The sequence below is a fragment of the Frankliniella occidentalis genome, unplaced genomic scaffold (genome assembly GCF_000697945.3).
Source record: "Frankliniella occidentalis isolate FOCC.00 unplaced genomic scaffold, Focc_3.1 Scaffold35, whole genome shotgun sequence".
Classification (NCBI taxonomy): Eukaryota; Metazoa; Arthropoda; class Insecta; order Thysanoptera; family Thripidae; genus Frankliniella; species Frankliniella occidentalis.
Window position 1 is genome coordinate 824,037 of NW_026267165.1, and position 15,489 is coordinate 839,525.

The 15,489-nt window shown below is 49.7% G+C and overlaps 1 protein-coding gene across 3 annotated transcripts in view; it reads left to right on the forward strand.

Annotated features, from left to right (window-relative positions):
- Positions 1-14,827, forward strand: part of LOC113202376 (zinc finger protein 239-like) — a 58,253-nt gene extending 43,426 nt beyond the window's left edge. For 2 of the 3 annotated variants that reach the window (XM_026416563.2, XM_026416564.2), the window contains 3 exons: positions 6,834-6,956; positions 13,482-13,535; positions 13,620-14,827. In XM_026416563.2, the coding sequence (XP_026272348.2) occupies positions 13,642-14,550 (909 nt within the window). In that variant the 5' untranslated portion in view covers positions 6,834-6,956; positions 13,482-13,535; positions 13,620-13,641 and the 3' untranslated portion in view covers positions 14,551-14,827. The remainder of the gene's footprint in view (positions 1-6,833; positions 6,957-13,481; positions 13,536-13,619) is intronic. The other variant, XM_052266149.1, reaches the window with a different exon arrangement.
- The last annotated feature ends 662 nt before the right edge of the window (positions 14,828-15,489 follow it).

Here is a 15,489-nt window from a genome sequence, read left to right on the forward strand (position 1 = left end):
CAAAAGATACCCGTTTCTAAAAAATTAGGTTTATGTTACACACTCAAAAGACACCCCTCAAAAATTAGGTTTGGGTTAGACACCCATAAGACACCATTTAAAAAAATTAGGTTTGGGTTAGCTCCCCTGAAGATACCCTTTCAAAAATTAGGTTTAAGTTAAGCACTCAAAAGATACCCTTAAAAAATTGGGTTTGGGTTACGCACAAAAAATACCCTCTTCAAAAAGTTAGGTTTGGGTTAGACACCCAAAAGACACCCTTTTTCCGCTCAGGGTGCCCCCCCTGGCCAATTTTCGCAAACCGTCAGAATGGGCCCCCTTTTGAAAAATTAGGTTTAGGTTGGATGCTCAAAAGATACCCTTCCAAAAGTTAGGTTTAGGTTAGGCACTCAAAATAGACCCTTCCAAAAGTTAGGTTTAGGTTAGGCACTCAAAATAGACTCTTTGAAACAAATTAGGTTTGGGTTGGAGGCTCAAAAGACACCCTTCCAAAAGTTAGGTTTGGGTTAGACACCCAAAAGACACCCTTTTTCCGTTTAGAATGGCCCCCTGGCCAATTTTTGCAAACCGTCAGAATGGGCACCCAAGATGGCGGCCCGTCAGAATGGGCCCCCTTTACTACTGAGGCGGCATAGAGGCTTCCACGCACGTTACAAGTCCAAGTTGTTTCGGAGGTATCGCACTGATACCCCCGGAATTTTGGCAGAGGGAAGGTTCCCAGACATGCCTCGTGCGGTGCAGTGCAAAACACTGGCTAGTATATTGTGTCAGTCTGACAGCGAATGTTGAAGTGAAGTAGGCAGTTGTTTGACAGATTTGGGTTTTGAGCATTGGACCAATTACCGATCATCGTTCCGCTATAATTATACGCCATAACGTTAACGGATGCGTATTTGCCCCTTTTTATTTTTTATCGGAGAGTTGGTATTGCATCGAGTGTGACAGCCAAATTGTTTCCTTTGGCAGGGTGGGCGGCCCCCCGGACCGCATGCTGCCTCGCCCTCCCTACCTGAAGCTTATCTCGTATCCCATCCAAACCCACAAACACAGTCATAACGTGCTAGTGATACGGGGAAGAATACGCTAGGAGAAGAGAAAAGTCGTCGATTTTAACGATTTTCTTGGAAATAGTTTACCCTAAAGGTTTATCGCTTAATCCACCAAAACGCGCTGCTTTGCGTTTTAAGAGAATGATCTCCTTCCCCTTGAGGTGATGTGGACAACGACGACAACCGCTCTAACGACCCCCGGGCACGCTCGCCGTGGAGGGCGACGCCGGACATTCTCGGGAGGGTATCGGCAGAGAGGCACCTTCCTGCTCGACGACACCCTGTCTGCCGCGCGCGTCTGGGCACACCGGCGGCGTGGTGTCTGGCCTCTCCAACTACCGCAAACATTATTGGAGCAATCATCGGAAGGCAATTTGGTGGTGCAAGCAAGTAGTTGTTGTACAGCAGCCCAGGCAGGTGGCTGCTGCCAAGATGAGGTCAGGCTGAAGGAATGTGGCGCTATGGAGGGTTAATGTTTTAATAACTGGTTCACTTTGGCAACGGTAATAACACGGCAAACTGGGCGCACTATGATTAGAGGCGCCCTGGGCCAGGCCGGGCCGTCCCTAAGGGCCGCACCGGGGCGCACAGGGCCTGCTGGGCTGATTGTGACTCACCGCCACAGGGCGCCCGCAAGGCACCGGCAAGGGCACGGCAAGACTGCGTCCTTTTATTTCTTTTTAATTTTAGTAGTTTGGCTTTGCTCGGCACGCGTGTGAAAGCCCCTACGAGGGCCACATTTTAATAATTTGGCAGGTTGCAATTTTTGCATTTTGTTGAAATATATATACCATACTTACTGCGATCCTCCTTTCTCTCCCTTTTTCCTCTTTTTTCTTTACCTTTTGTGAATGTTTCTTTTATCTGAAATGCACGGTATGCGGCGTGTAGTGAAGTCACTAAACAGTGGACAAAAACAGAAAGAAAATATTGCCCTTAAAACCCGCCACAAATTGCTTATCTCGAGGCTATGGAGGAGACACTTCGGATCGTGCCGACGACACGGCTGCCTGCCCGGCTGCCTTTCTGGATTGACTTAACGCTCGAGAATCTTTTTTGGACCAGATTCCTGTGCCCTGTTCGTCCCATGTCTCGTTCTGGAGAGAGAGAGAGAGAGAGAGAGGGGGGGGGGGGCTGTGTGTGCTGACTCAGGTGCCAGTTCGTCTGGTTGGAGGAATCCCTGCGGTAAGTGTTTTAATAGCCTGCCTACCCGTCATCGAGACGATCTTTGATTTACGACAATTTTCTGCAAACCCGGCGCGCATCTTGTCTGCTGCCCTCGCCTCCACCTTCATTCTCCAAATGAGATGGGGGCCTCCCATTAAACGCGTGTTTCGCAGGGTCTTCAATACGCGGCCTCTAGCGCTGTAAGACCGTGTGTGCGTTTGCCCCATTTTTTCCCCTCTCCCGCGTGCAGCCTCCTTGGTGCCCAGCCCACGGCTCGCTGGTGATTCTAGAGTAGGAATGGATCGATACGTGTGCATGTGCGCATTACCGTTTATTTTCTTGTCTGGGGCCGCCGAGTAATTCCCTCCCGTGCATATAACAACTATCCTGCTCTCGGGTTTCCAATTACGCGGGAGTGTCTCACACCAACGCAAGGTAATGGCTCTGCCACCTTACCTTAAATGACTTAAAGAAATTTTTTCCCTCCCACTTGGATTCTGCTTGCGTCTTAATGCGTGAGGCCTCATTAACATTTTTCACCTTTGGAAATACCCTAGCGGCTGCTGTAAATATGAATAGGCGCAACTATTCACTAATCTTGGTCTGGCTAAAACATTTGTTGGGGATCTTTTCACCTCGTGTCTGTGACATTGAGATGGACACGGAACTTTTCGCTGGGCTGGCTCGTTAGGCCACCACACACGGCCACATGACACCTGGCTGTGAAAACGAGTGTATGGTTTCAACCAAACACACTCCTCGTATGTGCGGGGGCGAGCGCACGTGCCAGCAACGCATTCCGGCAGCAGTATTCGGACAAACTAAGTGTGTAACAAGGTGTTGCCCCTTCTTGCTCCTACTCCTACCCACACACATCTGTGAGAAATAATTGTTTATCTCCAAAAATTATTATAAGTTACCTCTGCATTCGGTAACGCACTCCCATTGATGCTATGCTTACGTTGTCTGTACAATAGAAACAATTGTCAAAGTTATTTCGGACGAAAGGGGGGAAAACTCTGACGAACCTCTATAATTATCGGGAAACTTTCTCAGAGTGCATTCTTTTATTACATGTGAAGAAGTGTCATCAAAAAATTTGGGAAATTTTCAAACTTCTAACTTTGAGGAGTTGCCTTCAAACTTAAGAACGATCTCTCAAGTTTACAATTTTCCCTAAAAAAATCAGACATTGTTTTACCGAACCATTTGTACACTGAAAAGCTGGTGCAGGCATTGTGGGCATTGTTATCGACGAAGGCAGACGAAAATAAAGAGGTGCAAAAGATTCGCGCCAGAGCGTTAGTTTACTGATCATGTAGGCCTTAAATATCGGCCCGGATATTGACACGGGGCCACCAACCCGACCTCTGACCCTCGCTCCGAGTCTTGTTGCTCGCATTCTGATGGCCGGAGATTGCAGGCAGAGGGACTTGCGGGTGCGCCAGCCACCTTGCATACAAAGCATTACGGATGTTAGCCACGGCTCGCAGCGCACCAAAGCTACAGAACACAGTGCCCTTCGGCTACCGAACAAGAGCGGAACACGGCCGAGACATGTCGCCGCAGAGTGCGCGTGTTTTACGCCTCTTAATGTCTTACTTGTGACCTTGCACTGGGTGTCGCTTTACAGACCTCGCCGATCTCTTTAACACGAGAGAAAGTCTGCGTGTAACTACGTGCATTTTGCTTTCATGAAAAATATTTTCGTCAGTCCGGCTTAGTAGACGAGCAAATAATTTGACCATTCTTTTCCTTTACTTCGATGTTTTTGTTTGATTTCTGTTTCTTTTTTTGGAGCCATTCCCATTCTGAGGAAGGCCCGATGTTCGAAGAGCAGCACCACCCACGAGCTGCCGAAGCGCCCCTGGAAGCCGTTGGAGGACGGCCAAGGCTTGACGCCCGATCAGCGCCAGCATTAAGCAGTTAGTGCACGCGGTGCAGCAGTAGACACCCTGGCGCAGGGCTGCGTCTGCAGCGGCAGCCATCTGCAGGAGGCCGTCTGGCGCAAGCCATGGCGCCACCTCGACCCTCGAACGCAGCCGGCCACCCTATCAGACGCTCCGTCAGACAGCATGTCCCCCTCTGCAGTCGTGCTGAAGTGTGTATGTGTGTTGGGGGGGGGGACCTGAGTCGTTTGCTGACCTAAACCGGACTTAGGTGTTAAGTTAACTACTGTGGCGCGGTCAGTGTATGACCACATAGAAGAGTACAGAGTTTTACCTATACTGTCTATTGATACGTAGAAAATATGGGGGGGGGGCGGACCTGAGTCGTTTGCTGACCTAAACCGGACTTAGGTGTTAAGTTAACTACTGTTGCGCGGTCAGTGTAGGACCACATAGAAGAGTACAGAGTTTTACCTATACTGTCTATTGATACGTAGAAAATATGGATCTGTGCGACTCTCGAAAACCCTTACTGGGCTGAGACAGCGAGGCCCGGTGGACGTGAACGTGTGCCTCGGGTCATCGCCTGCCCACACGCCGCCGCGCTCACTCATCGCGAATATTAATGAGACTTTGCATGTCTCGAATTCATGATCACACCTGCACAATGAGTCGTTTATTGAGCCCCCAGGGCACTGCCTTCATACAAGAAACGCGACGTATCTCTGAGACGAGGTGTGTGCAACGAACCCCGTATAGTAGCAAGGGTGCTGTGAAATGCCATCACTTGCATGGCTTAGCAAGGAGCGGCGTGTGTCGTATGGATCGTGGGTAATCGGACTCTAATCGGACTCTGCTAGTAGTTTTAAATCAGTGATGTACCCATGGGTTAGGCACGAGGTCATGACCTCTCCTTAAAGGTGAGACATAAATTCCCTCAAAGTGAAATCCTCGGTAAAATCCTGTACGCCTCGCCTGTGTTTCAATTGTACCGTCTACAAGCGCTTACCACGAGGGGGAAACAAATTAGGTAATTCGGCTGACAGCCATTCGGTAATCCGGCAGGTGTAATCTAGGGAAATTCTAAAAAAATCCAGGGTAATCCGGGAAAGTTTTACGCTGATCCAGGAAAGTTTTACGGTGATCCGGGGTAATCCTAGAGAAAAAGCAACGTAATCCGGAGGACACTCCAGAGGTAATACGGGTAATCCGTAATCCGGCTGACACAAAGTTTAACAGTCGTTTCCCCCTCGGCTTACCAGCACTAGATTTTCAGCATTTGTATTTACATCATTGTTTGGTCATTGTCTTGTCTTCGGCGCTTTAGGAGTATCTATGAAATCGCCGAAAGGGTTGCTGAATAAGCACCAACCTGACTGACGTTACTGCAGTTGATCGCTGACCGGTTAAACACACTTTACAGCCCCTTGCCCCCGTGCTGTTTGCTGTGCCTGATTTACTGGTGACGAAGGGAAGGGGATGGCCCTTATTAGGTAAAGCAGGTACTACTTACACTGGATGAATCCACGTTTGGAGCATTTGTCCGATTCGCCGCTTGGGCCAAGTCGGGACCCGTAACGCCATACTTCTGAGAAAGCAATAAAAATATAGTTATATGCGGCTGACGACATGAGTCGTACCTTGTGCAGGCATTGTTGTTAGATATATAGCCCTTTCGATGGGTATCGCGAGGTGTGTGAGCGAGAGATGGAGAGGGGGGAAGGGGGGCGGTGCTGGAAGAACGATCAAAACAAACAGACGAAGGCGTGGAGGGAGCGTATTAAGATGTGTAAGATGCTTTTCCCCATCTTTCACCCAGACGTAATTTTGATTTACAGTGACAGGCGCGCTTTTACCAATTAACCCGACGCGGATGCGAGTGGTGAAAGCTGCTGCTTTGAATTGGGTTTGACTTGTGGTGGCAAAAGGCTTTTTTGCAATCATGCTTTATTGTGTTTTTCAATTGGCGGGAGCCGAGCAATTTTCAATCACATCCGTCATATTGCCAACTGCAGCCGACCGGGGCAGTATTTCCCTAAAGAGCCCGGTCGGCCGGCCACACGCTCTATGTAGGCCGCGCTCATGACGGTACTGCAAACAATCGCCGCAGGTTGCCTATCGGTATGAAGACAACAAGCGCGCCGGTTGCCTCGCCCTGTCCATCGCCTCGATAAAAATCAACGCGTGTTTGCCTCCGTCTCTCTCTTTCCGACCATTTCCGCGCGCTGCGAGTGGGACAGAGACGGCCGTATGTGCAGCCCCCCTTCGAACATGCGTATGGCGGTCACGTGTGCGCTTTTCTCTCTCTTTCTCTCTCTATCCCTTTCCTCCCCCTTCTCTCCTCTCTCTTTCTTATTCGTGCAGCGAGAGAGGTGCGCAACACAAATTACCACTGATGGTATCAGTAAGCATTCCCATTGGATTTACGCGCAGACATACACGCCGTTCGCCGGCGCGCTCGATGGAGAGGCAGGGGAGGGGGAAGGACTTGTTGAGCCGTTCTTCATTGAGGCCGTAGGGTGGGTGTAAGCCGTGCGCGTGGGCGTGGGCGCAGGCCAGGTCCGTGCTACCGCGCGGTAGCTCCCGGCTTTATTTTAATTATTATTATTCTTTCCTCATCGACGCGAGATTCGCTGCTAAATGTTATCGAGGAAAGCAATGTATGTTGTCTGTGCACAGACATTGCCCTCCGCTGTTTTGTATAATCCATGGTCGTCTATCTGTGCAGGTGGCGCAGTCACACATGTCACACGGTTTTTGCCGGTTACCTCTCCAGACGGTGGTTGTTCCGGCTGACACCTCTAGATTGCCATTCTGTGGAGCGTTGAAAATTGCCTCTCTGTAAGGAACCGTGAGTATCCTCAAACTTTATTTGAAATTGATTTTGAAGTGAAATTTTTATTTCACATTATTGTTTGCGAAATGTGCGTCATCTGTAAAGCGATGTCTACTCGATCCCCCTCAAGTTTAAGAAACCTGACCTGAAAAGCGAGCAACTTTCGCACGTTCTTAAACATGCCCTGAGGTGTGTAAATGACGCACATTCACTTTAAAAACCATATTACCTCGCTTTTGGCGGTGTTTTGGCACTCGCGTGCGCCTGACCTTAAGTCGCGCACTTAGAGGAGACAACACAGACTGCCGGCCGCAAGCTGGATCCAGACATCAGTCGACTGTTGCATTTAATGCTCAGGTGTGGCGTCGAATGGCCCCGCGGAGCCATAACGACGTCAGGATCCAGTTTTAATTGCGGCCGTACATAAGCGCTCGCCAGCTGCTCACTAACTGCCGATTAAATTTAACGAATGAAATAATTCCCGGCTTAATAACTGACTGGCGGTGGCGGGCGCCGTTGTCAGGAAGTGGCGGATGCAGGAGGCGGCGGTGACTGTGGCGTCCTCGGGCTCACCCCAGTACCTGGGTATTTTATTTGATTAAATATCTGTACTGTGAAAAGATTCGATACAAATCTGATAAGTGAAATACACTCTAAACTTAAAAGGGAAATTTTGTCCTTTAAGAGGCATCGGTTTTGTGAAGTTCCAGATCAGATGCAATTTTAAACCCTGCGAAAAATGTGTAAGGATTTACACAATTTGCCCAAATTTAGGAAAAAAAATAGCATCTGATCTGGATGAGCACGAAAACGGTGCCTTTTCAGGAACAAACGTGTTCCTAGAGTGTACGTGTGAAGGTATAATTAATTTGGCTCAATATTCGCATTCTATTCCACCTTAAATGTATTTTGGTTGAAACCGGATGGAAACTGTCATAGTGCCTGCGGTTCGTAACGAATCATTGTGATGAGCCCAGTACTTGTGGCATACACTCCCAGGCGCTGGTGTGCGCACGCGGGAGGCTCCGCGTCGCGAGAATGAGAATGAGCTATCAGCTTTCCCCACCAGAGTGTTTATCACCCCAAATTTGTATATAATGTGCGGCCGGGGTCTGCGATGAGAATCTCTGTGAGTGCGTGGGTATTTGAATAAGAGATTTGTCTCCAAGGCGTGATACCATCGGGGGCCCCTTCCTTGTGCGTGGGGACACTCCGTGCCTCCGCCACCACCCCGCAGCCGACCCCGCCCCGCCTGGCCCGCTCTGCCCGTCAAATGGATAAGTAATGGGCTTCAAATCGCCAGGTCGGCGGGCCTGGCTGGGCTCGCCGTGTTGCTGTGTCATGAGGACTCTATCAAGCGTTGTCTTAATACCACCGGATATGATGCCTCGTTCGGGGTCCTCGTTGTGGCGTCTCTCGACCCCCATGAGTCACGGCATGACCCCGCGTTGTCGCTACGCTGGAATGCGGTGTGGCAAAAAAAAAATCGTGTCCCCGTAATATCGTAGCCAGCGTGTACGGGTAAGCAGTCCTCTGTTGCCGAACGTTTCCGCCCGGAGTGATTGGACACACGTCAGGCCCTATCGCCTTGGTACAATCTCGTCGGGAATATTACCCCTGAGTTTGGACATAGGCGGGCCGTGTTCCGTACACGTGTCCCTCCGGTCCTTCCGTAATGATGAAGCCACATCCTGGCTAGGCCCTTTTTTCTTGTCCGAGGACCGTGTTTTATGTCGTCTGGGCATGTCCTGTTTCCTGGACCAGCCGGCGTATTCCCGGAATATTTGAATTTTACCTGTGGGGAAAATATACCGATGACCTCGCTTATAATCTAGCCTTGTATTTGATTTCAAGGAAAACCTTCACATGACGTCCGTAGGGCAATGCTTTAATTTTAACCAATACTTTTGCGCCTGTAATGAACTTTTCGAGCTTGATTTTGAATGTCTAAGATTATTGTCAAAGGTTATGCTGCGGAAAGGGGTTCAATACGTTTTTATCCTTCTGTAGGTTAAGTATCCTGCGAGTGGACCCTCCTGAAGAGCACACACGTGAAGAAAACTGTGAAATTTCATTGGTCGTTAACTGATCTGGGGGCTTCGAATACGTACACCCAAAGGGGGATTTCATTCGAAAAGAGCTCCGTGTTTATTCGAGGATACAGAAACTGCCACGGTAAGGTGACTGATCAGGGGTGGAGGTTGTCGACATGTGTCTCCTCGGGGGTTGCTCATGTAGTCATCAAGGTCCACCGTGTTAACCCTTCTCGTTAGGGCGCTTGTCCCTCTCGTGTACGACATGTGCGGCTCGGTCGAGGCTCCGCCGAGGCCCCGCTCAGGGTGGCTTCGTTATGCTCGGGACGGATGACTTTCCTTCCATCACTGCCAGTCTCGGGCTTGGCCTGCGTCCTGCCATGCATATGCATTGTTCTTGAAAACAATTAATTGGGACGTTGGATCTAATTTGCAGACACGCCTGCTTGCTTATTGTGTGATTGTTGGAATTAGTAGTGGTGTTCTTGCGTTTAGGAGGCGCATTTCTCTAATGAAACGTACCTGTACCCTGGAAACCTAAGTGTGTACATGTGTGCGTTATTTGCTGCATACATGTAGGTATGCAGCAAGTAACGCTTACATGTACACACTTGGGTTTTCAGAACACTGTGCGGGAGATCCTCTGCGAACTGAGGCGCCGGTGGGGTAAGCGTTGAATTTTACACCAAAGCTTTTGTTTCTATCTTGTATCTCGTATTTGAAAGATACTTTAAGAGTGCAGGAGTCAGGGGTGCTTTTTTGAAGACAATCGAAAGTCATTGAAGTCGTTTCTTGAATTGCCCTGACTCGATTTTTACGATACGACCTGTGTGTTTCCCCCTCGGCAACAGATTGGAATGTCGTAACAACTTGGGAGGGACACAAGCAGAACGGTTGACGTCCTTCCAGGACACGTAAGGACATGTGTAGCAGCCCTACCCTCGTGGAGCTGGCCACTGGGCCCGTATCGTGTTTACGATGATAGAGATTTTCTGGTCCGAGTCTGACTCACTTCTGGAGGGATGTCTTCTTCTGATACCCCTCCTGTGCTCAGTTGCCTGGGTTGTTTTGGAGTGTTGTACCTGGTCGCAGCAGGCCTTCGGCTCTCACTACAACCGCTGGTTTGTGACTTACGCCGCACACCCCTGCCGTTGGTTCCTAAGGGGAGGCGTGCTACTGTATTGCTAAACAATAAAGACACAAGCCATTTTCTTCACTACCTTAGAAAGGTGCCGAAATGTCCAGTCTTTTGTTTCAATAGTGCTTTTCATCAAAGAGAAGTGTGTGCGTGCGTGCGAGTGGAGAGAGAGAGGGAGAGAGAGAGAGAGAGAGAGAGAGAGAGAGAGAAAGGAGAGGAAGAGAGAGTGCGTGTGTGTGTTTTCTGCAGGCAAATCGCTCGTCGACTCGAGCTATAAGTCAAGGAGTCGCACGTCTTCATAAGCAGCTAACAAAGTGCTGGGACAACTTAGATGGACCTGGGATAGCGGAGATTAATAGTTATTGAGACAGTAAGGAGGAGCGGACTAGAGAGAGTGTGAGAGAGAAAGAGATGGGAACTGCGGGAAAAGAGGGGGGGGGGAATGGCAGTAATGGCGTGAGTCGGAGGGCACACTGGTCTGCGCGTGTCCAGCAGGATTGCCAAACCGCCAATTGACCAAACCATCGAAATGGGAACGCAATCGGTTCTGCCTGCGTTTGTGATGAAACACCGAGCTCCCTTCTATCGCTTCCGTTCCGCCGCAGTGACAGCGTCACGGTAGCCTCCGATTGTTATTATTGGCTGATTGGTGACGTACGGTTTCGAAAGACTGGTCAGATTTAAACATCCTTAATTGTAATTGCTACGCGCGCGGCTGCAGGGCGTGGAGGGGCGGGGCGGCGCGCCGTGGACACCGCGTGAGCTCGTTAGTGTAATGCACTGGGGTCGTTCAGGGAACGATTTGTTCCGTGCTCGCTCGCTGCTTCGATTATTTGGTCCTGTAATGGCCATGTGTAAGAAATGGCGCGTAGCCCGAGGGGTGTGCACTCTAGCTGTTTCCCCGGCAGGTGGTGGCACCTGAGGTGCAACGAAGGCAGTGAAACACGTAAGAAAGGCGGAGGAAACTTTTCCTCTTTTCTCCCAAGTGTTCCCTTCGAAAGTTTCTTTTCCGTGTCACCCTGTGATGGAGTTTTACCAGACTCCTACCCTTCACTGCACATGCCCTTCGCCTCCCGCCGAACACTATACCGGCTAAGTGGACGCCTCCAAGTGTGTCAGCTTGTTTATTTGGCTTCGATTTATCACGGCTCACGCGGCGGTGCCGCGCGCACTTACCGACGTGTTCGAAACGTTGACGACGGCCCCCTCCTGATTGGTCGCCGTGCAGCCAATGGCGGCGCGGCGGGGCGCGGCGGGGCGCGGAGTGGCGCCCTAACCGCGCTCTAGCCGCGCCGCGGCGAGGCCGGGCCACACCTCCGGCCCGGGCAATTACACTTCAACACGACACTGCCAAAAGAAAGGGATAATGATGATTATAGCATATACATCCCCGGGTGGGATTCCTCTACATTTGTGCGGCATCTGCCCCCGCCGCCGCCTCCGCCCGGCTCTGTTTCCCCCGGGCAAAGACATTATGGTCCTGTAGAAAAGAACCACGCAACTCGGCGGCGCCACTAGCCGAGTTAGTGGGCGCCCACAGACAATACCAGCGATAGGGCATCTTGCGACCAACCCTTTGGTCTCGAGGGGTGGGAGGAGGTGGACGACGATTTATGCGGGTTTAGATTACAGGGCTGTGGCCACTCGTGGGCCACCTCGTGGAGGCCGAGGGGCAGTCTTTCTCTCTCGTGCATGATGACATTTGTTGTCTATTGTGGGACGGGCTGGGCCCCACCGCGGCTGCGCCCAGGGCGGTGGCGGTGGTGGCAGGTAGTGCATGCAAATGAGAGGAAAGAATAACATAATGTCGTCGATGTTGCTCCTTCTTTAACGACTTTGCAGGTATAATTCCGTATTTGGGGTGACACTTCTTTGATGCAAGTTTTCCCCTTCTAGTTGTCTTTGTATCCCAACCCGGTCTCTTTCGTAGGCCTGTCAGCCCGCTGCACACAGACCTGGAGTTCGTAGCTGCAGCTACACTAACTATTACTTCCGCCGCCCGCCCACCGTATGGTAGCGAAAATGCGAATGATGATGACTCCACCGCACTTACCCTTCCTGACAAGCGCGCGCGCGCGGTGATCGCTGCCGTTGGATCGCCCGGAGCCGCATCTCGACGCGCGCTCCCATTTCATCTTTTAATTCCTCCCGGATCATTTTCTCTCTTGTTCGGGGAAGGCTAGCGAGGCGGGGTTTAATAAGTGGTTGGCGGCACGGGGCGCTCCCGCGCGCGCTCGCCCACACATGCGTGCTTGAAGTTTGGACCGTTTTTATTCGGATAGACGTCTGCGTTGAGACCGGCCGAGTGGGAAACCATACGTTTTTGAAGAGGCAGTGGAACTGGCATTGGCTCCCTGCAATTAGGTGAATCATCCAGATCTCTGCCCAGACTCATTTCTACCTGGTGTTTAGACATTTTGCTGCGGTGCTGCTGCTCAGCCGTGGTATATGCACTCATGCACCCTGATAATGACTGGCCGGGAGCATCACAATTGCTCTACCCAACTACTTTACTGTTCTTTACTTTTAAAAATCTTTTACCATTTATTCTCATATTTAAAAGAAATGATACTGGGCGACAATTATTTGAGCACTCAATATAAAGTAAGTGGAAAATCAGTGCTGCACTATCAAAACACTGTGATATCACATTCAGTCCTGTGTGAATTGTGTCGCATTGATTAGAATACCATGTGACAACCATTAGAGCTTGACCCACCCACATCCAAGGCCTGCGTACCTACGTCGTCATGTCAACACCCAATGCGACACAGTATTTTTCGAAACAATAGGGCAACTATGACGTCACAGTGTTTGAATAACTGTGTGCTCTGGAACATCGGCCATGCTGATTGCCGCACATTTCTGTGTGATTAGCGTTTATAGCGACTGCTCTTGGGGAAGCCGCCAATTAATTAGAGAAACCACGATCATTATTCGCACTGCCTCCAAAAATTGCACCTGCTGCCTTAGATAAGAGAAGCAAGCGTTCTCTGCTCCCCCCCCCCTTTTTCTCCTCCCTCTCACGCTCCTGGAAGACCCCTGGAATCAGTCCGTCTGCCCGTCCAGTCCAGTCCAGCCGGCGGCGGCCCGCAATAAAACACGCCTAATCGCAAACTCTTTCCAGTTGCAATTTCGCGCCGTAAACACACGTTGGGGCGCTGCTGCCTGGGCGTGGCGTGAACAAATGAATGAGCGTATCCCTCTCAACAAATTACGCACTTTCCTGGTAATGAGCCGCGGCCGTGCGTGCAAGATAGTGACGTGGTCAGTTCAGTTAAGGCATTCGATGGTGGTAGAAGAGTTTTTGTAGAGTTACTTTTAAGATTTCCAATGCAATCATACTTTGTTGTTTTTATTCTGTTGCAGATCAATTTGGCAGGGTAGAGGATCATATTCAGAGTGACTGCCTGCTTATTTCAGGTTAGTCCTCGCATTTTTCAATAGGGTAAGCAGAATACGTAGGTTATACAAAAGTGACACTTTTTTGTTTTCATTTTATGACAGGTGCCCTAATCTGTCTGTTGCGATGCAATTTCAAAGTGATAATAACGAGAAACATGAAAGCACGCTACTAAACGATGAGGCTAAGCCTCATGAATGCACGGTGTGCCACAAAAACTTCTATCGTGTCGGTAGTCTGAAAAATCACCTCCGAACTCATACTGGAGAAAAACCATATTATGATTGCTCAGTGTGCCGAAAGACATTTGCTACTTCCAGTTCGCTGACAGTTCACCTTCGAGCACATACAAGAGAGAAGCCATATGGATGTCCTGTCTGCAAAAGGAAATTTTCTCAAAGCAGCAGTGTAACAGTTCACCTTCGAGTTCACACGGGAGAGAAACCATTTGAGTGCGCTGTGTGCTACAAAAAGTTTCTGACAAATCCTGCTCTGACAACCCATATGCGAACTCATACAGGGGAAAAGCCATACCAATGCTCTGTTTGTCTGCAATCATTTTCTCAAGGTAGCTCTTTAAAAAAGCATTTTCGAACTCATACAGGAGAGAAACCGTTTAATTGCACAGTGTGTCACCGAAATTTCGCAGAATGTGGGACTCTGAAAATGCACTTACGCACTCACACTGGAGAAAAACCGTACAAGTGCTCTATTTGCGACAAAACGTTCAGTGTTAACTCTGCTCTGCGGTGGCACCTTCGCACTCATACGGGGGAAATGCCACATGAGTGCATTGTATGTTCGAAGAAATTTTTCACATCCGGTCATCTGAAGATGCATTTACGAATTCACACTGGGGAAAAACCGTTTAATTGCCCACTGTGCCCGAAAAAATTCCCTCGGCCTCATCATCTAGAGAACCATCTCCGTACTCATACGGGGGAAAAGCCATTTGAGTGCAATGTGTGCCATATGAAGTTTACTCAGGATGGCAATATGAAGTTGCACATTCGCCGAATGCATGCAAATGTATAGACCAAAGAGTGCACCAGGTGTTCCAAGAAGTCTGTTCAGTTAAAGTTCGCTCAGCGAGGCGAGACCAAGACGTAATTAATTGCCTTTATCGTTTTGAAAAATGTTCTACATTAATGTTTGCTTGTCCGAAATAAGTGATGAAGTTGTTCGTGCCTTAACTAGAAGTACCAGTTGTTTATGAAATTGCTAAGACTCTCTAATACTATGTAAACTGACTAATGTCGGTGCGCATGTCATGTTCTTCGCTTGGTGCAACACTTATAAAACTTTTTTTGTCAAATAAAGCAAATTGACCATAAATGCTCTGCCTTCGCTGCCCATTGATTTTCGAAAAGTATTCTAGGTTGAATACTTTTGTCTCTCTTACTCGCCACCTTGCTGCATCAGTATTGTGCGACGGTGCTGCAGAGTTTGCAGCCATGAGGGTGCCGCGCGGCCATGAGCGACGCCTTGAGTGTGGACTCGAACGTGATCCGCCGCCGCCTTCAATCTCGCGCCGAAATCGCTACATTTCCAACACGCAACGCGCGACTCCCTGATCGTTTTCCTCCCACATCCCTCGAGGGGCGGCCGCGTCCGAAACGATATGGGATCTCGTGGCCCCGTGCCCGCCAGGAGACGCGGACCGGCCGTTCGGCCGCCTCCCGCCCGCTGTCTTCACGAAAACTGTATACGTTTCTTTGTACCCAAAGGCCGCTTTCTTTCAACTCCGGGCGCTGGAATTATTCTTCGTGCTGGCACCCACAGATACACAGGCTGCCTCCTCTCTCCGGTGTGCTCCTCCCTTTCTCCCCTTCCTCCTCTTTATTTCTTGCTTGCGTTCAATCTAATTGCCCCCCTTTGGACCGAACTTGCTTGGGCATCGGGTAATAATTAGAGATATAATAACTCAGAAAGACATGTATTATGCTCAATGTTGGTTTGGTACTTGACATTACA